The 25389-nt window shown below is 46.1% G+C and overlaps 2 protein-coding genes across 2 annotated transcripts in view; one reads left to right on the top strand and one right to left on the bottom strand.

Moving 5' to 3' along the window:
• CFAP46 (cilia and flagella associated protein 46) overlaps positions 1-94 on the bottom strand; it is an 82235-nt gene extending 82141 nt beyond the window's left edge. Inside the window, exon 1 of the mRNA XM_086466736.1 lies at positions 46-94. Within this exon, the coding sequence (XP_086322862.1) occupies positions 46-94 (49 nt within the window). The remainder of the gene's footprint in view (positions 1-45) is intronic.
• A 2412-nt stretch (positions 95-2506) lies between these two features.
• Positions 2507-18508, top strand: TCTN3 (tectonic family member 3). Its single transcript, XM_086466735.1, has 13 exons — positions 2507-2880; positions 3547-3668; positions 7271-7401; positions 7725-7833; positions 7904-8022; positions 9137-9172; positions 9566-9640; positions 9736-9861; positions 10888-10983; positions 11201-11298; positions 11907-12072; positions 12820-12957; positions 16343-18508. The coding sequence occupies exons 1-13, from the start codon at positions 2507-2509 to the stop codon at positions 16562-16564; spliced, it is 1812 nt and encodes a 603-aa protein (XP_086322861.1). The 3' UTR covers positions 16565-18508.
• The last annotated feature ends 6881 nt before the right edge of the window (positions 18509-25389 follow it).

Below are 25389 nucleotides of genomic sequence, written 5' to 3'. Positions count from 1 at the left end.
GTAAAGCGCGGTTTTCCCGCGTGGTTGCTCTCGCCACCCCCTCACCTCGGCGGCTCTCCGCCGCCAGCAGCAGCGCCCCGACCGCCACGTCCATGCCGGCCCCGCCCCAGAGACGGGGCAGCTCTGCGGAACGAGCAGGGGGCTTCGGGCAGGCCCTTTCCCGGGCGGCTCTTTCCGCGGAGGCCTCCGAAAAGTTCCCCGAACAGCCAGCCGAGGGAACCGGCTGCGCCGTGGCGCCGCCCGCCTCGAGACGCGAGCTGGAGGAGCTGCTGCCGCTGCTGCCGCCGCCGCCCCGGGCCCCGGCCTGGGCCCTCCGCCGCCGCCCGTCGCTGCCGTTACCCCGCCGCCGCGCGTCTCCCGGCAGCGCCGCCACAACGACGCGACGGCCCGGCCCGGCCCCCCGCGGGGGGGAAGGGCCGGCTCGGAGTCCGCGGGGCGGGGAGCGGGGCTGCCGCAGCGGCCGGGGCCCGTGCCCTCGGGGAACGGCCGAGGCAGCCGAGTGCCTCAGGGGAGCTCGAGGCCAACTGCTCTGCCGGTACCGCGGAGGCTGGCCCGTCTCGTGAGGCACCGGGAATTCACGTGTGACCCTCAGGAGACCCGACACACCCTTCCATTCATTCCCCAGCCGCCTACTGACATACCAAGAGTAGCAACAACGGGGAGAAACGACATTTCTAGGCAGCAAAGAGATTTAGACAAACTGGGAGTGTTGTCTATAGACACTACACACCTTATTCTTCTAGTTTACAATTTAATCATGAACAGATAGCTTGGATTAAAAAAGCAAAAATGATGGCTACATATCTCTTCTCCATCTCTGCTTCTGATGAAAGTCTCGTACTCACTAAACAGCATGAGAATGCAACTAGATCAGACCAAAAGTCTAGCCAGTTAGCTTTCCTTTGACAGAGATGAACAGTGCAAGGCTAAAGAAGAATTTAGAACAGGCTATTACAGTATTTCCTCAGCAAGGAATCCCCCAAGCTTCCAACAGCTCATGACCAGCAACCGCGAGCACCTGGCCCTGTTACAGGACCTGCGTTTTAAAACATCTTTGACGTGCCTTCTGTCATGAACTTGCCTTATTTGACTCCTCAAACATACGCAGACTTTCATTATCTGTATTATGTTGTGCTAGCGAGTTTCAGTCTTTAACTGAATATTGTGTGACAAAGGACCCCACAAAACGTACCTCCAAAAATATTTTCTATCAAAAAATGTAGCTTTACAAGCCAAACTCTGCCAGGAATCAGCTGTGTGGTTTTAACTAAGCTCTGGCATTTGTTTGAGAAGAATTTTCACGATGTTGAAATTAAGAATCTTCTGTCTGAACCACCATATGGAAATACTTGTCAGGAAAAGTCTAGAATTACTGAAATACTATGTCTCTCTCTAGACAGGTCTGCAAACCGAATGATGCACTGTAACACAGTGTAAAAAAAAAATTACCTAGTGACTCAATTTATATTGTGTGAACGATAGCAGAATAGGATCTCTCAGCTGAACGTTACACACAACTGCTCTAAGACAATCATTATGCCACCACATGAATACAGTAACAGGTGACAATTTGTAGTCTCTTTTAACATATAGTACCTACAGTTATCTGAAATTAACTCTTTTAAACACGCTGCTTTAGAAAAACAAAACCCAACAAATTAAGCACTGTATAACCATGACAGAATATTTAATTCTAGCAGAGAAATAACGTACCAAGATCTGCTATGAAACAGCCCCTTTAAAACACGAAGCGTACAGCAAGCACGCCATTTAACGCCCGAAGCTGCGCGTGCACGCGGCTGGCACCGCAAGGCTGCACCACCGCTCGCCCACCGCCTAACAGACCCCTCCGGACCCGCTTCCCTACACCCGCTGCCGGCCCCGCCTGCAGAGCGCCAGCCCCACGGCACGGCCCTGCCAGCCGGGGGCGACGACACCGCGCCCGCTGCCGATCACGGCGCGTCGGGAGGCGGGCGCAGCACCCGGAGCCGCCAGGAAACTCGAGGCAGAAGTCACCCGCAAGAGCGCGGACTACGGAACGTGGAGCCGTTAAGGCTGGGGAAGGCCGCCGCGATCGTCGAGTCCAACCGCCAAACGGCCTCGACCAGCGGCGCGAACCCCGCGCCCTCCCCCAGCCCGGGGCCAGTCCGTCCCACCTGTGGGAGGGAGCGCCGTTCGCCCGCCAGAGGAACACCGCCTCCCAGCGGCCCCGCCGCGCACGCCCCTCTCCCGCGGGATCCCCGTAGTAGAGACCGCCCGGCCCCGAGCCCCTCCCCCGAGGCCCGCGGAGCGCCAGGCGGAAGCAGCAGCGCGTAGCACGAGAGGGGGGGGCCGCCCCGCCCCGCAGCTCGCCCCGCCCCGCCCCGCAGCTCGCCCCGCCCCGCAGCTCGCCCCGCCGGACGCCGCTGGCCTGGAGGCGGGCACAGACGCCGGCCGCGCACGCGCCTCGCCTCCCCACTCGTGTGGAGGGGCGGCAGCCCGCGTTTCCTAGCGACCCGGCGGCGCCATGCACGCGGCGCGGCCGTTCCTGCTGGCGCTGCTGCTGGCGTGGCTGGTCGCCCGGGGCCGCGGCGCCGTGCCTGGAGCCGCCGCCGAGCTCGCCGCAGGGCCCGCGCACCGGGCTGCTCCCCGAAGCGAGGAAGCGGCCTCCCACCGAGCCGCCGCTGCCCGCGCGGCCCGGGACGGCGTCCAGACCGCGGCCGTCGGGCCCGGCCGTGGCGGCTCTGCCCCTCCGCTCCACCGCCGCGCCCCTCGGGCAGCCCGCGCCGCGCGCCACCGCTCCGCCGGCGGCGGCTTCTCCGCCCGCCACTCGCCCTCCGGCGCCTGCGGCCTGCACGACCCCGGGGCCGCCGGCTCGTCCCGCCGCTCCGGCGGCAGCAGGTGGGCAGGGGCCGGGCTCCAGCGCTGTTGGCGCCGCCGGGGGCGGGCACCGGGAACCCGGCAGGAACCACGGTTCGGCCGCGCTAGTTTCGCTGTCGTGCTCGCCGCGCCTCCGGGCCACAGCTTAATCCGGAGTCGAGGGCCTGGAAAGGCTTCCCGTGGCCGACACTTTACCGGCCGAGGTAAAGCGCGGCTTGGTTACTCGACGGTGAGGCTATTGGCGGTGGGAGCGAGGAAGTCTTATCTCGGGAAAAAAGAGCCTTAATGTGCAACTGGGAGACAGTAAAGCGATTACAGACTGCGATAGGCCGTCAATGAGGAAGACGGTTTCAGCTACTTGGAGAGTAAAACCTGTGGGTGAACCCTGTCTTTGCAGATTGCCCTTGTGAGGAGGACCGAGAGGAGCTGTAACACGCAGGCACTTTTTGTTCCAGGGAATTTCAGAGTGATTTCTCAATATACAAATAGATAAGAGTATCCAGAAAGTTACTACGATAACAAGAGAGGCTGTCTGTATTTGATTATCAGTGCAAATTGTACAGTAACTCGTGTATGCTGATGAAGAGTGATACTGTGTTGTGTGGATGGCATTTAGTAACATAAAATACAAAATTATGCAAGAATAGCCTCTTTAACAGTTTACGGGCGGGGGGCTTGTCTTTGCAGGTATGTAAGTCAAGTGTGTGTGGAAAAATCACTCATGTTCAGAAGTAACACCCCTTATCCTACTGATACCATTGCTGTCCCTGGTGGACATGATCTACTGTTCTGTGTGCAGCTGGATGACTGTAAGTAACGTTTCTTTCCACACTTTTAACTCGTAGATTGCCTCTGCTTCGAGTATCTTTTTTAAAACCTACATGCTATAATTGTTACTAATTATTTGGGCCGTTGTAGTTCCAGAGAGACTATAGTGAATCAGGGTCCAGTCACCAAAGACAAACAAAAAAAAGGATCATTGCACTCAGTTTAAGGGTAGGTTCAGCCTTTATCAATTGTTTCTGTATCTGAGGTATCTTACTTCGTTGGCAGCAAATAAGGGTTGATGTTTGAAATAGACTACTGGCCTCCTTTTCAGAATGTGATTCCTTATATCTTGGATTCTTTGTTTCATGTGGTTATTTTCATACTTCCTGCTCTGCTGGCAATGAATTTTCTCTGGTGATCATATATCCTTGCAGGTGTGCTGTTAACACCTGTTTCTCTTTCTGATTTCCATATTGTACTTTATTTGACTGATTTCATGTCCAACTCTCTGGCATTCATTGCAATTCACTGGGGTCTCAGATTTGAACACTTACCGTTTTCTGAGTCTTTTGCCTGGGGATTTTGAAACACAGCCCCATCTACTTCTGACCTAAATCATAGAGTATTTTAGGTTGGAAGGGGCTCAGGAGGTTAACTGGTCCAACAACTAGTCAAAACAGGGTTAGCTTCCTGTTATCTAGTCCTGCTTTCAGCTCTTCACAGATGTTGCCTGAATGTTTTGCATACATTCAGGGAAGACTAAAGAAACAGCGAGAGCCTCACAGTACATAGTATGATGGCTAGTAGTGCTAGAACTTCACCCATTCCAATTTTCAGTAGATCTCAGAGTAAAGATGAACTTTGAGGGTTTAACCACAGCTGAAAGTGCCATCAGGCTCGTAGGTGTTCCAGCCTGTAACTTGGAAGCAGCTAAATTTTATCCCTTTCCCAGAGTGCCTGTAGTATCAGAAAAGTAGGATTAGAAGGATTCTGAATTTGTAATCTCATCCAAAGGAGGGATCATCTGTGTCCAGACTGATGGCACCAGATTTTTCTGGCCATTTAGTATTTGGGCCCTATATCAAGCACATGATTAGGCTCACTGAACAAGCCCTAGACACTTGATTGCATGTATGTGTTAGGTGTAGCACACCTGGGAACAGCAGAATACACTGCTCACATGGCTTTTTCCTTTTCTGTGCTTGTTGTTGGAAGAACACCTGGGAAAGATTTTATTTGGGATCACCTGAAGGATGATAAAGTTTTCAGGTAGAAACAGCCTTCTCCCTTTTGGCCTTTGCCAAGGAAATACAGAAACACATACGTTCTCATCAACTGAATGTGGAAGAAGCCTTTCCAGGCTGGATGGTGACATGAGCTACCGCTGCCAGGAATATAATCAAGCCTGCTCCAGAGGGCCTCCTGGAAAAGGGCAACTGGGAACAGGCTGTGAACCTAATGAATTATCATGGTCAGTAACAATGGGATTGTCATGCACAAGTTGACTTCACCTCATGGAAACCATTGCTAGCAGATACCAGAGTAGTGCTCAGGTTTTACTAGTACTTCTTTACGATATTTCTGAAAGACGCATGGTTTTTCTTCCTCTGCTTGTCACTAATGGCTCTTTCCATGACTCTCATTCTTTCTTGACTGCAGTACTCTATTTCAGTTGTCTTTCCAGAAGTGTAAAACATCCTTCGTCTCACGAGTCATCTTTCTTGCCTGTTTTTCCGACTATTGCCATCCTTTAATTGCTTTATTTTCCTACTTTTTGGTACTGTTGTTCTCTGACAGCTGTTCACAACTCTGGCACTCCGCTAACCCTGACAGCTCATCGCACCCAATCTTCTCTTTCTTTTGTGCCTTGTGGCCTTTTCTTCCTGTTGCAATTTTTCCCGGTACTGCCTTTTCGCTGTGTCATGCTAAGGGCGGAGTTTCACATATGTCTTAAAAGTGATTTTAGATACTAAATGAGCAGTGTGACTGCTTACCACATCCCTAACAGTTCCTTCTGCCTAATGATCATGTAGCTGGCTGAGTCAGGCAGTCTTGTTGATCCAATTGACAATTCATTCATTAAGCAGAAGAGATCAGTTCTCGGGGACAGTTGGAAGTACTGGATATTTTCAAAATACTTAAAGTACTTTTAAAAGCATTCCTGTTTCACATACTAGCTCCTCAAGATAACAACGTTGTCTTTAGTCTTTGCAGGTGTTAGGAGAACATTGCTGCTATTTCCACTTCTAAATCAGTAGAAGAACTAATATGAGTGCATTTTAAAGTTACAAGAACCATTATTCACAAGTCTGACTCCTGTTTGTTTTGTTTTGTTTTTCTTTAAAGTTTGTCTGGTTTGAGACACATTAAATTGTCTGAAATTCTTTTTTGCCTTTTTCTACAGGATTAAATAGCCTTTACTGGCTCGTGTGCTTTCTTGAGCAAAATACCCTATGAACATGTAATATATGTCTTTTCTCTGAAAACTTAAGCAATTTGAATATCTTAAATTTTGCTGCACAAGGCTTTTCCTTCAGTTTGCACTGTGTAATGTTGCTAATCTGTGTTAGCAAGTGTTCAGCTTTGATCGTAGAAGAGTGCATAAAGAACTGCATCCCAAAGAAAAGAAATGGTTGAGTAGCACAACTACCAAGGTTTTTCTTTTTCAATGAAATGATTATACCCTCAAGTGAATTAGAGAGCTGCACCTATTTTTGTGAACCTTGTAGGAGCTTATAATACTCCTTCAGCCTTTATCTCCTTAAAAGATTTAGTTGACTCCTTGACTAATGCTGTAGGTGGACATAAAAAAGCTTTTATTTTCTTGCTGCTCTGTACCTTTGAGGATCTGCTCTGCCCTCAAATAGCAAAATTACGTTAGGAGCTTAAGCTCTTCCTGCCACCCCGACTATCTGAATGATTTTTGGTGCTCCTGTAATCGAGGATACTGCCACTCACTCCTGTTGTCAGCATGGTCTGTAGTCCTCGAACCTTGTAAAACCTTTTGTTTGGATGTATGGAAAAATTTATTGTTCAAACAGGTCTATTAGGATAAGTCTACATAGTATGTCCTTAATAATTTGCCATTTTATGACTTAGTGTTTTAGCAGTAATAATTCAATACGATATAAGACTGTAACCGTACTGAATACTGGGTCAGGAGGGTGTCCCTGTGGGGTACGGATAGACAGTCTGGGGTTTTTAGGATACCTATTCTTTATTCACACTTACTTTGGGTTTTACAACCTTAATTATTTTGAATCCATTTAATGTTGCTTTTAGTGAACTCACATATTGGTAGTGTTTTGTCATTAAAGTGTCACATGTGTCTAATTTGAGCATCTTACAGAAATCAGAGTACATATGAAGAAAGTTGTCTGCCTTTAGAAAGTCACGTTTGTGTGTTAACACCTGTTTCCCATGAACCAGTACAAACTAGCACTCAGGATATCATCCTGTTCATAGCTTATATTGGCCTGTTAGCAGTGTTACTATGGATTAATTAATATAAGGCACTATCTAGCTTATAATTACTGAAGTTGTTCCTTTAAAAATATTGGCACAATATTTACTGTTTCTTAGATCTGTCTCTTCTAGTAATTTGACATCTTGTGGAATTTTTTTTTCTCTTTTCAACCTTTAGCAAAGCTGAACTATTTCCAACAGCCACAGGACATCAAAGAATCTGATTTTTTGAAGTTCGTAGAGAAGTATGGCAGATACTCTTTCTTAGCACCGTCACAAGTCCAGCCATCATTCTCTGCCTTTTACAGGGTGAGTTGAAAGAAAATGGCCATCAGTTTACAGATACACTTTTACTAAAGCTGTCTGTAATGAGATCTAATGAGAACAATTTGAAAGATTCTTATTTTTTTACCTATAATCCATATTATCTCTCAGTTCTTTTCATTCCTTATTGTGTAAAAAGTTTCTGGTTAGCTTTCCTGTATTTAAAAGCTTGGAACCCTTTAGGAAAAAATGGATGTACGGTAAGAAGTATAAATTTGCCCCTCTGCCCTGATGACATCATAACCTTGCACTTGGCCTTAGTATTCCACAATCACTTTGTCTGTGATTTTTCCAAATTATCTTTTCAGGCTGGTGATCCAATCCTAATCTACTTTGATTCATCATCTGCACTGAGCACGCTTAGACAGCCAGTAAAAATGGGAGCCAATGGACTTTGTGTTGATGGAAATCCTGCTGGTTAGTAAAGGGGGAAGAATTTCTTAGGGTGGTTTGCTTCTGTTTTATCTGTTGTCGTGTCTTAACTCAGGCTTCCTGGACAGTAAAAGCACAAGCTGTACTCGTATTTTTGCCAACTTGAGCAAGAGCTGCACTACTGACCCTTCCCTAGATGCGGCCTCCTACTACCGTGACTTCACTGTGCTAAAGGTGTGTGTCATATTTCTTCCTTTTGCTCAACGTCTTATTTGCTTGGCTGTCTGTTGCCTTCTATTGCAACGTCAGCTAACTGGAAAACTAAAGGTCATCTGGTATGTCATGCCTGATCTCCCGATTGTTAAGGCCTTCTTGCTGGAAATCCTGTTAAGAATGTCATGGTTGGTGATAATCCCTCAATTCAAACTACTTTCCAATAAATTATATTTATTAGCAAATTCTTCATGCATTTAACAGATGCTTCATTGATACTTCATAGTTTTAATGGTTTAACTAGAACTCTCTCGCATTTTAAACAGTGTTTATCAAAGCATTTTGATCTGTTCCATCAACTTGATCAACCAAGCAATGCATGTTCTTAGTAAAGAATAAGGATTTGTTTTGCACCATGTTATCTCTAAAACGATACTGAAGGCCAGTTATCAACATTAGCTTTATTTACATTCATAGGTTGAATTCCATATCAATTTCTCCATTGTTTATCCTGACAATAATTTAAAAATAACCGCTTTATTGTTCTGGGTTCATCATGCTGGTCTTATTGAATGTTAACATGAAAATATCTCCGCTCGCCTTCTAGTTTCTCTGGTGCTCCCAAGACAAAATGGCAGTGTAAATATTAACAACGTATTAGGGCTAATGACTCGGTTTACCTTTATATTGGAAATCTAAAGCTACATAAGTGTAGCAGAGAGCCTTCTGTTGATCAAATTTAACTCATGTTTTCAGGGCTTTCTTTGTCACTGTGACCAAAATGTAATTTTTCCTTAAATGGAAGCTGAAGTAATTACTTTATTCCAGAAGGGGGAGCTCCAGGAACGGTCAAAGATGCTGGTATTTTAAATTATCTGCATTCTGCAGGTTGTTAGCAGGGCCAAGAATAAAACTTACCTTCTGATGTTCGAAAAATACTTTCTGTGGATCATGTCTATGATTTCGAGATCACAAATTGATGTTAAGTCTTACACATCCGGAATAAACAAAGTAATTTTTGTCAATGTAATATGTAGGCTTTATTTAGTGATGGTTTCATGACTTTCGGCACTTGCGAACCCAGAAAATCAGTTGGGTTTTTGGTGCTGTATGTTGGTTTGTTTGTTTTCCCCAGGTCCCAATTAGTGACGCCGTTGTGCAGTCCATGAAGGTCAGTCTCTATTGCCAATGGGAATGATTTCTGCTTCTGAAATAAAACGTATCTGGAATCTTAGGCATTCACAGTAGTGTCTGTGGGTTGGGAACGTGGGAGACTGGGAATGTTCTGACACAAGATTTTTTGGACAAAAATGCAACATGGAAAAAAATAGACATATAAAGGAAGATGTACTCTTAAATGAATGGGCATAGAGATAGGGCTGGAGTCGGGGAGGTAGCTTGTTTTCTTAGAAAAAATTTGGGGTCTGGAGCAGGGTGATGTGCCCACAGATCACAGATACAAGAGGAAGGTAAATTGCGCTTGGATGGAAAAGCATTGGAAAATAGTAAAAAAGGCCTACTCCTTTTAAACAATTGCTAATTGTTATATGCTTACTGTCTCCAGGTAAGGGTCACTGCAGTGGCACCACCTGAAGCTCCCCACATGAAAGAGAACACATGTAACAATGTTGTTTCTGAGGTATCTGATTTTTTTTTTTTTCCTTTAGGCAGTTCAACATCAGCTTAAAGTCATTGCCCTGTAACCTCTGATTCTTCTCTGAATTGGACTTTCAGGTGATCTATGAGATAGAATGCAGTGGCACACGTGGGATTCAGAGTGTTTCTGTCCGGTTCAAAGTGAGCAACATCTCTGTGAACTCAGGATCCTCTCTGCAGCAGCACTTCACTTTGCACTTCTGGGTCAGTGCCCCCATTCTCCCTAGGCTCTTACCAAGTCTGTAGCTTGTGACCCAGTTTTGTACAGATGAGATGTGAAAAGATTAGAGCGGTGTCACTGTGGTACGGTAGTACCAGAACCCTGGCACAGCTGATGGTTGAAGGAGGGAGAGTATGCTGCTCTGGTGTCAAGTAAACCATATTAGTAGAAAAATTCAGGCTCAGTACAAGCATGCAGTCTTGCACTGCACAAGTTTGAAGGGGCTGATTATTTTTATCTGACTGTGTTCTGCTGTTGTTTTGATTTGGGGATTTTTTTTTTCGGTGGGGGGAGAAGGAGAGAGGATGAGATCAGGGTCACCAGCATGGTCTTGTGAAGGAAAGGGTTGGAGCAGGTGGTGTGTCTGAGGTGTTCAGTGCTCGTGAACAAAGTTGCTAAATGTATTCCAGGTACGTACTTAGCTTTGCCTGTGCAGCTGGAAAAACAGTTACTTTGGAGAGGGTGGAAATCTGGGAAATACTAGTGTCTTGGAAGTTAGTATAAACCTTGTCCTATAGAGGCAATATGAAGTGGGGTAAGTGGTGACCTCAGGGGTTGATAAGTGTGCAGTGCAACCTTGCTGAAGTTATCCACCGAGGCTTTCCCCATAAAACAATTTAGAAGTGGAATCTGCCACTCAGAATCAGGGTCAAGGCAGGGTTTGTTCTGCAGATCATCTGTAGAATTGCCCAGACTGATATGTTCACTTCCTTAGAGACAAGTGCTGAGCAATAGGAATTCATTGTCTCAAGAACTGCCCTGGTAGTATCTGCATTTCAGGGTACTGACATTTAGTTTTTTACCTTGTAGACTGCAGATGAACTTGCCAGGTAAGAAAGAGGATTTGGAAACAAATAATGGAGGTTTTAGGAGTGCATAATATTCAGTCATTGGAAAAATGGGTTACATTTACATTTTTGAGAATGTGAATTTGATCTTCTGAGATGAATGGATCTCATTGGTGCTAATGTTTTCCTCTGCCTTCCTTCCTTCGCTTTGCCTCTTTGTAGACCAAGACTCTTTCTCATGTGTTGCCTAGAAGTGGAAACCCTGGCTATATCACCGGAGCACCACTGTTGATTGCAAACAGTGGTGCTGTGCAGCATGTATCCTTTTTCTGCTATCAAGTTTTATTTATCGCTGCGTTTATTGACTTGTACTCTCTGGCCTTTTGAGAGTCTGCCTTTACCTGTGAGGGCATACCTCAGTATTACATTGCAGCCACCAGCAGGCCTTTTGGCAAGAGGATTGTTAAATAGAAGTTGGGTGTCCTACATTGTCTGTTTATGCTTTTGTTTGGCTTCTTGACGTGCAGTCTGTCAGATGAGCATTTTACGGAGCGAAGGTGATGGAAGTTGCTCACAGTTCCTCAGACACACAGTACAATTTGGAAGAAATATGAGGACGGGCTGCAACCTCAGGTTACAACACACTCTGCAGTCACCCTTCCTGACTTATTTGGAAGGTGTCACTTAGCACATTTTTCCATAGTCTATCACGCACTGCTGCGGAGCCTAGGTCCTTCCCTGAAGTCACCAATGGGTCTCTACAGATCTTTCATATGCTCCTAAGAGGGCTTGAATGTTAGAGAGATGGTGGACCTCTAGAACAATCTGAACATTGTGAAGGTCTTCTGGGACATTTTGAGTCTGTAGTTTGGCAACATGTCTTGAGCAAGAGTAGAGTTTGTATTTGAGGAGTGAATTATAATGGAACCTTAAAAAGTGTTTGTTTTGATGATTCAGATAATTTTTTGTTGCTGACAGGGCAGGTATACAACCACTGATGTGATAAGGTGGCTAAAGCTGTCTTTTCCTTATCGTGCGTTACTCTGACATGTTCTTCTTCCTTCGCATTGCGGAGAGGATTGAAACTGCATCCGTTTAACACCGTTACTTCCGTAATGATTCTGTTGGCTCGTTACAAGAGCAGAATACTCATTACAAAGGAAGGATGTTGATAGGTTTGTTTTGCATTTTTTTCTGTCCTGGAAATCACTTTGTCAAAGCTGTTATTTTCTCATTTCCAGCCTGTCCCCAATACTGGAAGAAAGTAACTGTAGTGACATCCAGCGGAAGTTGTACAGGGCTCTTCAGGGGATGAATGGAGTAGAGAACCTTGCTATAACTGGCAGTGCTCGTTCAACCCAGGCAGAAGAGTGGATGACCATTCTGGTTCAGAACTGCAGTGTGCAGGTAATATGAATGCAAAAAGACCAGCTGTGAATATTTTTCCTTTCATATCTTTGTATCGCACTGGGGAAGTGTGGGCATGGGAAAAAAAGAACCAGCTTGTTCATCTGGGCTTACTTTCTTTGTGTGATGATTCACTGACTCTCAGGAGTCTTAATACCTATAAGCAGTTATTCTTATTATGGTTCATATTATTAAACAAACAAACAAAAAACCCTGACAGATTTAATATCTCTTGAATCCTGTTCATGCCATTTAAATGGGCAAAAAGAGTTTAATACTGAATCCAATGTTGTATTACCCAGTTTTCTGACAGCCTTTTAGAACTTATACTACCTGGTTACTTCCTATTAATTTGGTGTTTTTATTATTATCATCCTTTCTGATTTTCCATTTCCTAGGGATATTCATATATTACCTAGTAAGGGTAAAAGTTTGTGATCCAAGTACTTGAGGAGGAGGGAAATTCTATTTTAATAATTATTAATCTGTCAGGAGGTGGCCTCATAGAATGCAAAGTCAAAGTGGTAGAGCTGAGACAAATTCTATTTGGAAATGAGATGACAACGAGATGGATATAGCTGTAAAACAGGTGGTTTGACCTGACCAGAAGTTATGGGGTTAGTGCTGAAGTGACTGATTGAGGTTCTGTGACCTATGCTATCCAAAATATTAGACTTTTGACCATAATGGTCCTTTTTCACCTTTAAAATACTATATTAAGATGTTTGGGATATATTTTATTTTCAGGCTGCGAATTGCACTTCCTGTTGCATGGTTCCTGTGACACTGGAGATACAGATATTGTGGACTAAGGTGGGCCTCCTGTCCAACCCGCAAGCTCAAATACTGAGCGCACGGTACTTTTATCAGTGTCACCCTCTGAAGGTATGGAATTTAAAACCCCTCCCTCACACACAGAGGTAATTAAATGGGATTTACAGGTTATTTAAGAACCAAGGGATCAAATGATCTTGATATTACTGAGTTGACATTTACTGAACTTTAGCAGTGGTCTGCTGCAATGGCAAGAGTTTGTATTTAACAGCTCCATAGAGGAAGGTGGTTTTATGGTCTTATCTGTACTGTCCTCAATCAGTTGTACAACTGAAAAGGTACCTTTTTTCCGACCATATACCACTTTCTACCACTTAAGGACTCAAACTTTAAACTTTTGATCATGCTCAGTATAAAGTTGTAGTTACAAACATTCAATAACGACATGTTTATCTAGTTGTCTCTTAAAGCCTTGATATGGAATTTGAGTTGATTTATATTTCACAGGCTCCACAACATGCTGATAATCTGTGCAAGAAGGTATTTCTCTTCCTCTAGGAGTTCTGAAATCACCAACAGGTAGCTGAGGAAGAGGCTAATGCTGACGGTAGCAGATTTGAAGAATTAGGGGGAAAGGTTGTAAGCCAGAAAGCAGGTTTCTAAGAGAAGGTTACATAATGGAAACATTCAAGCTCAGGTTGGACGGGGCTCCTAGCAACCTGATCTAGTTGAAGATGTCCCTGCTTACAGCAGGGGGGTTGGACTAGATGGCCTGTAAAGGTCCCTTCCAACCCAAACTGTTCTATGATTCTGACGCCAGCAGGAAGGCAGACCTAACAGGTCTGCAAAGGAGAATAGTCTTTTTTTTTTAAATGTGCATCAGTGGATTCCGTTTTGGTGCAAGGCTGGATTCCTGACATCACAAAGTCTTTTGGGCAGCACATATATTTCAAGGCTTATACTTCTCTGCAAGGGCTTTATGAGGAGCAGCTGACACCTGCCCATGGTGTTCTTATGGCGGTGGAGTGTGACATGGCAAGTGTCTGTCTTACCTGTTACTACTCTTTAAACTTCAGACTCAGTCTAAGTGAGATTTTATATCACATGTTTGGATGTGTCTCATGGTACCCCTCCTTGCAACATACATGAACAGAACATGCCAGGAAAATACCTTGTAAAACACGTGTTGCCCTGAGGCAAACTGACACTCCTGCCCGATGAAGGTACTTTCTGAATCTGAACCATGTAAATGCGGCTCCATTAACAAAACTTCTGTCTGAGGAGGGAGACTTGCATTACCAGTAAAAGCATAGGGCGCATATACCTCACTAAGGACTAGCCAGTCAAGGACTATGAGATTCAGATTTCATCTGCTTGAGCAACCGATGCTAATTCCTTTGGAGCTGTAAGGTACATTGCAAAGCAAATTATAAGAAAGCAAGTTCCTGGCAGCAAGGAAAAAACCACACCATTAAAATCAGCGCCAACTTCATCAGTGGCAATCCACAAATCAGGGTTAGTAAAGACATTTTAGCAAAGGTGCCAGTCGGTACCATATCCAGCAGTTAAGAATTGCAGCCGTTCATAAGCATAGCAGTGGCATCACCAATGCGTGCTGTATACTGCTTTACTTTTAAATTATGTCACCTCCCAGTTCTAACCTGCAGATTCTCTATCTGAGACCTATGCATTCTTTAGAGAAAACCTTTTCCTTTAGACCACACTGTGTCACTGGAGAGCTGCTTAGTGACTAACCAGAAAACATACAACCTGGGAAAGACGTGCCATTTTCTACACTCATCCACAGTATTTGGACGTCCTGAAAATACAAGACAGTCTTAAATGATGTAGAGCTATACAGGAGCATGCTGGAAGTTGCTTGTGGCTGCCTTCTCTCAGCTGTTGAGGAGGGGTTGTGTATGGGGTTTTTTCCCCACTGATCTCTGATTTTAAGGCAGATTTTGAAGGTCCAGACACAAAGCCAGAATCATTTTGAGGCTTCATGTTGACTAAGGTGATTGTGCCTACTGTGTGTTTGCTCATTGATAGGAGAACTTATATCCATCAGGAGTGAAGGGGAAGTTCTAATTGTAACTGCTCAGCAGTGGTATTTTGTGACTGGGGAATGATATGGTGTGGAGGGCCTAATTGCAAGGAGGGGTTAAACTGGCTGGAAGCAGGAATGGCAGAGACAGACTCCTTGCAAGGCAGTGAAGTTTCCATTGGTGATAAGAAACAGCCTCAGCATTGTCTTGTAGCCATCCTGGAATGGGAACGCTCAAGTGCCCAAGCTCAGGGGCCACCTTTGGGCAGCAGAACTGGGCTGGGGGATGGACCCACAGCTGGGCTGAGGTGCCCCATGCTCGCTCGGGATTGGTGCTGGTGCAAGTGTGTATAAGGAATCTGCGCATGACTGCATCTTTGCAGGCTCTGTGTAGAACTGTGTATTGTGGTAGGACTCTGCCCAGTGCATCGTTCATTACAGTTTTCTTTTATATTTAAGCACAAAAGTGTTTTTAATTTGCCTCGAGAGGTACCACAAAAATTCCCCAAGAAGAGTCTCGGTACTTTTCTCTCAAGAGTCATGAATTCTGTCTTGGAGCTTTTTCAAATGCTTCCTGCACAACTTTGCTCTAAAGGCAATCTTTCAAAGTGTTTCCAGGGAAGTGAATGAGGTGGTGATTTCACAGATTGGCTTAAGCCAGTGCAAGCACAGAAGGGATGCTGCCAGTAGCTTCCCTCTCTTGAGATTAACATGCAGAGCTGGGAAGCCAGGGCAGGGAGTGAGGTTGTTCTTTTGGCAGCACCGTGGTCTTAAATCAGCCTAAGCTAGCCGTGAAACACCACGTAGCCCAAGGGGCAAGTTGTCTTACAGCACTCTGTTGAAACAGAAAGGAACTGGGGCCTTCAGTCCCCAGTTCCATCTTTACCAACTGACCTACCAATGTCTCCTTTCTGAAACAATATCCTAAAATGTGAGAAATAAATTAATTGTTGTATTTGGTCCCTCCTTTATTTTGTTGATATTTTATTGAAAGGATCGAATCTTGTGGCAGTCCTCAGTTTCTGCCAGCAATCACCTGTTCTAAGGGCCAGGTGATCTTACCTTACATAAAACACATAATTTTATAAAAAATAAAGCTAGCTTTGCTTCTGTCCTTATGACCAATTAGTTGGTATGTCTTTCCTCTGAATAGAAGGCTTACTCTAAGAGAGTAAGCTTGAGTCACTGCTTCCATTCTGGAGGTCTGTAACATACGACACACAGTAGCTACTGATCTTTCCGGAGAGCTGTGCCCTATATTTACCTGGTAAGTATCAATTTTGTGAAAGAGGAGTTACTCCACTGAAAAATATATCTGGAACACTTAACTCCTGCCATCCTAAAGACCTCTTGCTTGCCAGTCATCTACAGTGGTTCTCCACTTGCAAATCAAGGAGGGATGAATCTTCTGGACTAAGCTTGCTAAACTCTGTGCTTTCCTTCTTGTTGCAGTTTCCAAGCACGAGCACGGTACCTTTGACAACTGTCGTTACCTTCACTGACTTGACGGAATGGCCAGAACCTCCACGAGGCCAGCCCCAAATGCACTGGAAACTCCCATTTGACATTTTTTTCCCATTCAAGGCGGCACTGAATTTGGAAAGAAGTTATAGAGGTGATCTGGCTGGCTGTTTTCTGCTGATTCTAATCATGACTAGTATTCTCTGCTTTTGAACAGTCAAATAGACGGGGCCTGTACTTAAAAGTTTGGTAAGTGAATTGATACATTCAGAATATGATCCAGATCATAGACTTTTCTCCTCGGGTTCTTATACTGTGCCTGTGATATCTATGTGCCTTCTGGGATTAAGCCACAGGAATAACTTCTGTCCTGTGTCCTCTCATGCCCCTATTCTCCATATGCACCATCTGTGAACCTCAGTGCACCGAAACACTTGAGAGATGGAGGGATCAAGACACGCTGCATTGAGGAGCAAGGAGGACGTTAAAATGAATGTTCCATATTTCCAGAAACCAGGAGTGCTTTCTAAACCAGGGAGTACAGAGAGAGGAGCAAAGTTCAGTCCAAGCATTTTGGAGCTGCATTTAGTCATCTCCCTGTCGGAGAAGCACCTGATTTTTTTTTTTTTTTTTTTTACATGGGACTAACTGAACATATAAAATACAGGAGTCCTCCCAGGTGGCCTGAATTATTTTTTTGAGTAGGCAGGTCTGACAGCCACCTTTAACCTGTCCTTGTTACATGACAGCCATGCCTCTGTGACAGTTTTTGACTCATATTTTTCTGTCTTTTCAAATACAGATATTCAGTTGAAATTTTTGTGTTTTAATCACTGTTTACATTAGTAATAGTGTTACACAAAGAAAAGTAATTGTAAATGTCCCATCCTCTGAAATATAATTGAATTTTAGTTGTTTGTCAAGACAGCTTCCTTACTGATTTTTTTTTTTCTTTTTTTTTTCCTTGAAGAAACAGGCCTGAATATGGTTTTTCCTAGATAAGAAACATTCTCTTGTGGCTCCATAGGAATTAGACTGATAACAATAGCCACTAAAATTCTAGGTGGCAGATCAGAGGCAGTTGTGAACAGTCCTAAAGAAAAAAATTCAATTATTTTAGGAAGAATTTGTAGATGTATTATGAGACTGAAGCTTACTGCAATACCTTACCTCTGGCTCAGTCTCTGGGACCATAATTGTAATGCATTTGCATGGCAAGGTTTTGGTAGCTGGAGGGGCTACAGGGGTGGGTTCTGTGAGAAGCTGCTGGAAGTTTCCCCTATGTCTGATACAGCCAATGCAGCTGGCTCCTGGACGGACCCGCCGCTGGCCAAGGCTGAGCCCACCAGCGACGGCAGCAGCGCCTCTGGGATAACAGATTTAAGAGGGGGAATAATTTCCTGCGCAGGAGAAATAGCAGCCAGAGAGGAGTGAGAATCTGTGAGAGGAACAGCCCTGCAGACACCAAGGTCAGTGAAGGAGCAGGGGCAGGAGGTGCTCCAGGCACCAGAGCAGAGATTCCCCTGCAGCCCCTACTGAAGACCACGGTGAGGCAGGCTGTACCCCTGCAGCCCATGGAGGACCCCACGCTGCAGCAGGTGGATGCACCCAAAGGAGGCTGTGACCCCACGGGAAGCCCACGCTAGAGCAGGCTCCTGGCAGGACCTGTGGCCCCGTGGAGAGAGGAGCCCCAGCTGGAGCAGGTTTGCTGGCGGGACTTGTGACCCAGTGGGGGACCCACGCTGGAGCAGTCTGTTCCTGAGGGGCTGCACCCCGTAGAAGGGACCCACGCTGGAGCAGGGGAACAGTGTGAGGAGTCCTCCCCCTGAGGAGGGAGGAGCAGCAGAACCAACAGTGTGATGAACTGACCCCAACCCCCATTCCCCATCCCTCTGCGCCGCTCAGTGCGGGGAGCAGGTAGAGAAATTGGGAGCAGAGCTGAGCCCGGGAAAAAGGGAGGGTTGGAGGGGCAAGGTGGTTTTAAGATTTGGGTTTATTTATTACCCTTCTCTGATTTGATTGGTAATAAACTAAATTAATTTCCCCAAGTTGAGCCTGTTTTGCCCATGACAGTACCTGCTGAGTGATTGCTTTGTCCTTATCTCAACCCATGAGCCTTTCATTGTACTTTCTTTCCCCTGCCCAGCTGAGGAGGGGGGTGATAGAATGGCTTTGGTGGGCAGCTGGTGTCCAGCCAGGGTCAACCCACCACAATAATAAAAGTTTGTTGTTTTTGAAGTTGAAGGTGATCTTCTGATTAACTAGTCTGCTCCACTGCATCACACAGGCTAAGGAAATCATAGAATCATAAAATGGTTTGGGTTGGAAGGGACCTCAAAGATCCATCTAGTTCCAATCCCCCTGGCATGGCAGGGCCACCTCCCACCAGACCAGGTTGCTCAAGGCTCCATCCATCCTGGTCTTGAACACTTCCAGGGATGGAGCATCCACAGCTTCCTTAGGCAACCTGTTCCAGTGTCTCACCACCCCCAGGGTGAAGGACTACTTCCTTGTGTTTAGTCTAAACCTGCCCTCCCAGCTCCCAGCCATTACCCCATGTCCTGTCACTGCAGGCCCTTGAAAAAATTTCCTCCCAGCCTTCTAGTAGCCCCCTTCAGGGACTGGAAGGCCACTATAAGGTCTCCGCAGAGCCTTCTCTTTTCCAGGCTGAACAAGCCCAGCTCTCTCAGCCTGTCCTCGTAGGAAAGGTATTCCAACCCTCTGACCATCTTAGTAGCCCTCTGGACTCTCCAGCAGCTCCATGTCTGTCTTGTGTTGGGGGCTCCAGAGCTGGAGGCAGTATTCCAGGTGGGGTCTCACGAGGGCAGACAAGAGGGGCAGAATCACCTCCCTCCACCTGCTGGCCACTGCTAAATCATTCCATGAAGCTGATGCATGGCAGTATATTTTTATAGCAGAGGATTTATTATTTATTTTAAATTCTTCAGATGATTGAAAAATCTGCCCTGTCTAACAGCAATACTCAAATGGAATCAATAATGGGCAAGAAAATCAGGGAAATCTGGCCTACCTTTAGCAGAATCTAGTTGTTGCTTTTGTACGTATACTGTGTTATAGCAACATTGTTGCTCTTCCTCATTACAAACTTACAGAGAACAGTGCAAAAATAAACTGAAAAACTTGTAATTAGGATATCAAAGGCGAGAACCTGAATAAAATAAAACCATGGTTCATCTGTAACATGCAGATGATGAGGCAACTTCACATTTAACTCTCTGTCTGTTTGCATGGTTTATTAGCTTGGAAAGAATTCCATGCAAGTGTTTGCTACTTCCGTTGCTTCCAATTCTGGGGCAGCCCACGAAAGCCAGTCTGAACACGTGCGCTCTAGTGTTACATAGGGCTGGTGGTGCCAGGCCAGCAACAACCTTTGATTTTAGATAGACATGGCTTCTCAGCAAAACACAGTTGTAGCGTATGTCACATGTTCTGTCATGCTCCTAATTTGTGGAATCCAGGAGATTAATTTAGAGGTGACAGTAACTGGATTGAACAACGGGTTAGCTGGAGAAACTTGCTGGATGTCATGTTGCCAAGTGTGTCAGGATACAGCTTGAACGAAAAGGACCCGGCATCTCTGTTTTCCACGTTATTGAGGTAATTCAACAGATTCCTTTTATTCTATGAGCTGCAAATCCACGGAAGTGCTGTAATTCATCACCTTACTATTGTAATTCTTTGTCATATCCCCAACCTCCAACATGTCATATTTTCTAGCACACATTTGGCTCCTCTTATATTTCCTCATTGCAGGAAGAGGAGCTGGAAAGAGCCTTGTCCATGACTTGGTCTGGCCTGACCCAACGCATGTTCAATTCTAGCCATACCAGTCCACGTGGATGTGGGTTTAGAGTCTGCAGTTTCCTATGACAGTTTATTTCAGTGTCTACTTCGTCATGTCATGTTTTTCCTCACTGTCTGAACTTAAATGGTTTCTGTTGCAATTGAGCATTGGGCTACAGTGTGACAACATCACACACGAGAGAGACTCATATGCCAGAACAGGGTATTTATACCCATGTCAAAGGGCTGAGAAAATGCTGCATAATTCCTCTGCTGCCAGCATCCTATCTAGAACCATCTTTCCAATGTGTCTTGTTTTGAGGCAGTAATTCTTTTTTACACTATCATCGGAGCGAAAGATGCGATTCTGGATTACAATGTAGGAGCAGACTTACAAAAGGCTTATAAAGTGCATTGTTAGCAGTGATGCGAATCAGGCTGCCCACCCAGCTCTTAAGGTCGCTCTGTGGGGTTGTCAGATTGTTGGCATGCTGGAAGTGAATGGCAGTGAATGTTTGCCTTCTTGCTGTCTTCGAAGAGTACCACTTTGGTACTTGCTTTCAAGATTAGATTCCCCACCTCCACCAAAGAGAAACAGTGAGAATGTGAGTTTCTGAAATGAAATATTCCAAGATCATTCTCCCCTTCTATAGTGTAAGAATACGCACAAAATGCAAAGAAAAAGCTTTAGGAGAAATCTTAAAAATGACTATAAGCTCCTTAGTGTGATTCTATTTTCTTCAGGCACTAACATGAGCCACTGCTGAATTTGTTTGCCAAGTTTCAGACACTGTTTACCACTGTATGGTTAGTCGTGAGACACATGCTGTGCTCCCAATATTTGCCTTTTTCGCCTGGCTCAACTTACTTTTCCAGTGTGCCACTGCGTGCCCATGTACCTTAAGAATCAATTGTTGTAAGAACGCATAAACGTGATCCTGCAACACATTTCCAGTCTTCTCTACAAGCTGACGTACGGGACCCACGTGGCACAGCACGCAGCGTCACTAACGCCTCACACCCGAGCAGCCTCGCACCTGCACGTTTCCCTCGACAGCGTATTTCCCTCCAGCGCGGCTTCACCTCCAGCAGGCAGAGCCCGAGGAGCCCCACCGGTTTCAGCGCCAGGCCGCCACAGCCGGCCGCGGGGTAACGCCGCCAGCACCGAGCGCGGCCGGCTGCGCGGGGGGGAAAGGGGAGAGGCCGCTGCGGCAGCGCTCGCACTGCGAGGGCGCAGGCCGGCGGTAACGGGAAAAAACAGCTAATGCAGGAGAATCCCTGAACACTCACTTCAGCAAAGCGAACAGCGAAACGGTCCACAGGGGAACAAAAAAAGGTAACTGCGCCCTCAGCTGAAAAAGGGCGACTGCCGCTGAGGGGAAAGGGGGAGCGAGCGGCAGCCCCGGCCGGGGGCGGCGGGGAGCGGGCGGGCGCGCTGCCCCGAGCCCGCTGCAGCAGCTCGACCACAAGATAAGCCACCGCCCGGCCCTGCCCGGAGCCGGAACTCGGCAGAGGTCGCCGCTGGCGGACCTGGCGTCCCGCGATCGCGCCCTGTCGTACCGGAACGCTCCCTAAGCCACCGCCCTGCCGGCGCGGCCCACAGCTCGCCCGCTCGCCCGAACACCTCTCCGCCGCCGGGCGACCGCGGAAGCGCCGGTAACGCCGCCCGCCCCGGCGAAGTTCACGTGCTCCGCGCTACCAGCGCTGGGGCGACGCCGGAAGTAATGTGACGCGGCGGGTGGCTGCGGCCGCGGCCGCAGGTGGGGCAACCGCTCCCCGCCGTGGCGATCTGCGGCCGGGGCGGGTGAGCGGCCGGGTCTGCGCCCGTGGGGTCGCGACCGGTCCTGCCGCCTGGGGAGGTCGCAGAGGCGGGGCGTGCTGCCGCGCCCGCCCGTGGCTGCGCCGGACGGCCCCTTCGCGGAGGGGCGACCCGCGGTGCGGCAGCGCTGGGCTGTGCCTCCGCCGGCGCTCCGCCGTAAGTCAGCGGCTGCTGCCCGTCCCCTCCGGCGGCAGGGGGTCGGGGCGGTTGCTGTGCTGTTTGCAGCGGAGGAACGAGGACTCCGCGGGGAGGAAAAAAAAAAAGTGAGCGAAGCCGTGAAAGTGGCGGTGCTGCGTGCACAGTCGCTGCAATGCTGCCTGCGTCCGGATGCTCCCTGTTCTTTTGGCCCTCCCAAGCTTTCCAGGGCCTTTGTCGGCTTTGGTTCAAGTTTGCTTGACGGCTACAGAGCGATGCTCCTGCTTGGAGTTACTGGCAGAGTGAAACTACAGTTTGGGCCCCTGGAAGCACCAGACTAATTGACAAGAGCTGCATTAGCCTCATTCTTCTGGAGCTTTGTGAGAGCTGAGCTGTTGCCCCTCTCGAGATTTCTTTTCCTTGTTTGTCTCTTGTGTCTACTTACAAGATTTCCCCATGCCCAAAGAAAACATTTAAACCTTCTTGACACTTGCGTGACACAAAAAAGATTACCTGGGTTTTGACCTGACTCTTGGTGATAAGCCTGTGTTGTTCACTTAGTGTTTCTTCACAGGAGATGTAACAGGACCAGACCAGAGGCTTTTTTAAGAAACCTGATAGCTCTCTGAAAGAAGTAATAAAACTGTAGATAAAGGAGACTTAATGAGCAAAGCTTACAGAGTTTTCCAAAAGCCTTTGGCAAGTGTTATCTACTAGGAAGTCAAGAACAGTTTTATTTTCTCAAATGAAAAATAACTGAAATGCTTCCATAAAGGCTTATACCTGTGCTGACTCTCTACCCTAAAAAAAAAGATGGATACTTGGAAGTGTTTACCTTCTTTCTTAGATTTTTCTCTTGATGATACTGAGAAGCCATTTATGAAGGGTTAAAGTTTTCTTCTTCCCTGTTCCATAGTAAAGTATTCATATTTAGTCACTTTTGAAAGTACATTACCTCTTCTCTATTTGTGTCAGAGAATTTTTGTCGTGTTAACTGCTTTACTGGTTTATTTGTTTGTTTGCTGTACTACCTTCTTCTAAGACACCCTTTGCCAGGGTTGTTATAAGTGTGTTCAATAGCAGAGTGAGCATCTTTCATGCTCAGCTTCAGCTGCTCTTGTTGCATGTTTTATCAGTAGGGATATGAAAGCAGCGATATTTTTATGTTTTTCTGCAGCATCCAGGGAAGACAACATCTGGGAGTCACTGTGGATGATACTCTGAAAAGTCAGTTCAAGGTGTAGCGAAAGTCAAAAAGTAAATAGAATGGTAGAAATTATCAGGTAAGGAACAAAGTGCAGAATAAAAGACCATATCAAGCCACTGTATAAATTCTTGCTTTGCCCAAGCTTGAGTGTAGTTCTGGACTGTCCTCTGGGCAGTATGCTGTACTCTGTTTAGGATAATTGGGGAGGTGGAGGAAGAGCAATGGAGATGATTGTATATATGAAATAGCCTTAATATAAGGAGAGCATCCTATAGTGATTTATTAGTGGCAGTGTAGTCTAAGGAGTTGCTGTGCTGCTCTCTTGCTGGTGCTAATACTCACGTGATTGTACAGACAGGTGGATCAGTTGGTCTCTGACCAGAATATTACCATGATCAAGCTGTTTTTTGGAGGGGGGTTGGGAAGGAACTGCAGCTTTGAGCAGGGGGGTGGCAATACCGGTGTTCTTCTGGTGCTAGAATTGTTTAGGGACAACTTGAGCATCATAGCAGAAGAAGGGGCGAGAGGGTGGGTGCACTACAAGTCTGTAAAATCATGAGTGGTGTGGAGAAGATGGATAGCTCCAGAGCCACACAAAGCTGGAGAGCAGGGGAGTATTGAGGTAGTTTTAATTGCTTTCTTGTCCTGCCTGTGTATGTTTTGGGTTTTTTCTTATTTTCTTTCTTATTTTCCCCATTAGGATTTGGATGTCAGCTTATCCTTTATAGAAACTGAATGTCATCTTCTTTCTTCCCAGCCCCAAAAGAAGAGGGAAATGCATTGTCAGGGCAGAGAATAAAAAAGGAAAGGTAGGTAAAGGGAAATGGCTAAAAAGTAAGGAACTGGAAGGAATGCTGAGCTGAGTATGCACAGTTCCAAGGTTGAGATGCTAATGAATGCTGTTTTGAGTGGTGCTCTTCTTGGAGAAATGATAAGACAGGGGCTTAGAAATAAATCCTACACTTGCTGAATATTCCCTAGTTTTCCTTAGGAAGTTGTGGCTGGCTGGCTTAACCATTGCCAGAAGGCAGTTGTTGAAGAGGTTCCACAACGGGGTTTTGGATATGGAAGGTATGAATAAAAAAAAATTAGTAGGGTGAAAAAATGCAACTGAAGGTTCTGGAAGAGAGGCTGACACCCAGGCTACTAAATGCAGAAGTCAGTCTTTCTCCTGAAATATTAAACAAGAGTGCTGACTGCAGTCTGCATTTTTCAGACTCCTTTTCAATCTATCATTGCATTTCTCTGGCTGCAGTTTCTCCTGGATACGAACATGCGTCTGGGTACTTGATCTGCATCTTGTCTCTTAGCGGTACTATTGTCACTCTACTAACCCTACTTATTACAAAATTCAGACTTCATTGCTTTTCCTGAATGATCTTTGGCACTTGTACAACCATCATGGCTGTAGGGAAACTGGAACAGAACTGGAATGATAGTTCTATCATCTTTATCCTTGACAGCTGGTGGAACCTGATGTTTTGCTGCTCAGTGCTGAAAACAGGTAGTAGGAGAAAGCAGCCGGATTTGATCCAGGCAGGAGTAGAGAGATTGATGTTAGGATGTTAGGAGGATGGAAATGCTTGAAAGATATTAATTAACCCTATCCTGAGGTTTCTTAGTGAGGACTAGTACTTAAATTAACCTGTGTCGTTATGTTCCTCACTTAATAAGCTTGATTAAAGCAGCTACTCTGTGTGATTTATTTTTTTGAATTCTTTTTTTTAATTAGGTGAGGAAAAAAGTCTTTGCATAGAAATACACCTGTGTTTGTTGCCATTGTGTCTGGGACTGAAGGTGGGCTGTAGCATGTCTGCCTACAGAGATTGTTAATACCGTCAGGATGGTTCCATCTGTTTTTCTCAAAGATGGAACTCTTTAAGATTACTCAAGATGTTCACTACCCATAACTATCTGAAACCACAGTTCTCCATTGCTCAGTTCCTACTATGCTTGTTGGACACTGAGGTAAATAACTGCTGACAAGGTAGGAAATCTAGGATTCCTTGCCACTAACAAGCATCCTTCCATAAAAACTACTGGTTTCCTGTGGCAAATGACAGTACTGATTTA

The sequence above is a fragment of the Leptosomus discolor genome, chromosome 6 (assembly GCF_034619465.1).
Source record: "Leptosomus discolor isolate bLepDis1 chromosome 6, bLepDis1.hap2, whole genome shotgun sequence".
Taxonomy (NCBI): domain Eukaryota; kingdom Metazoa; phylum Chordata; class Aves; order Leptosomiformes; family Leptosomidae; genus Leptosomus; species Leptosomus discolor.
The sequence above is the reverse complement of the archived record's forward strand: the minus strand, read 5'-3'. Positions and strand labels throughout refer to the sequence as shown.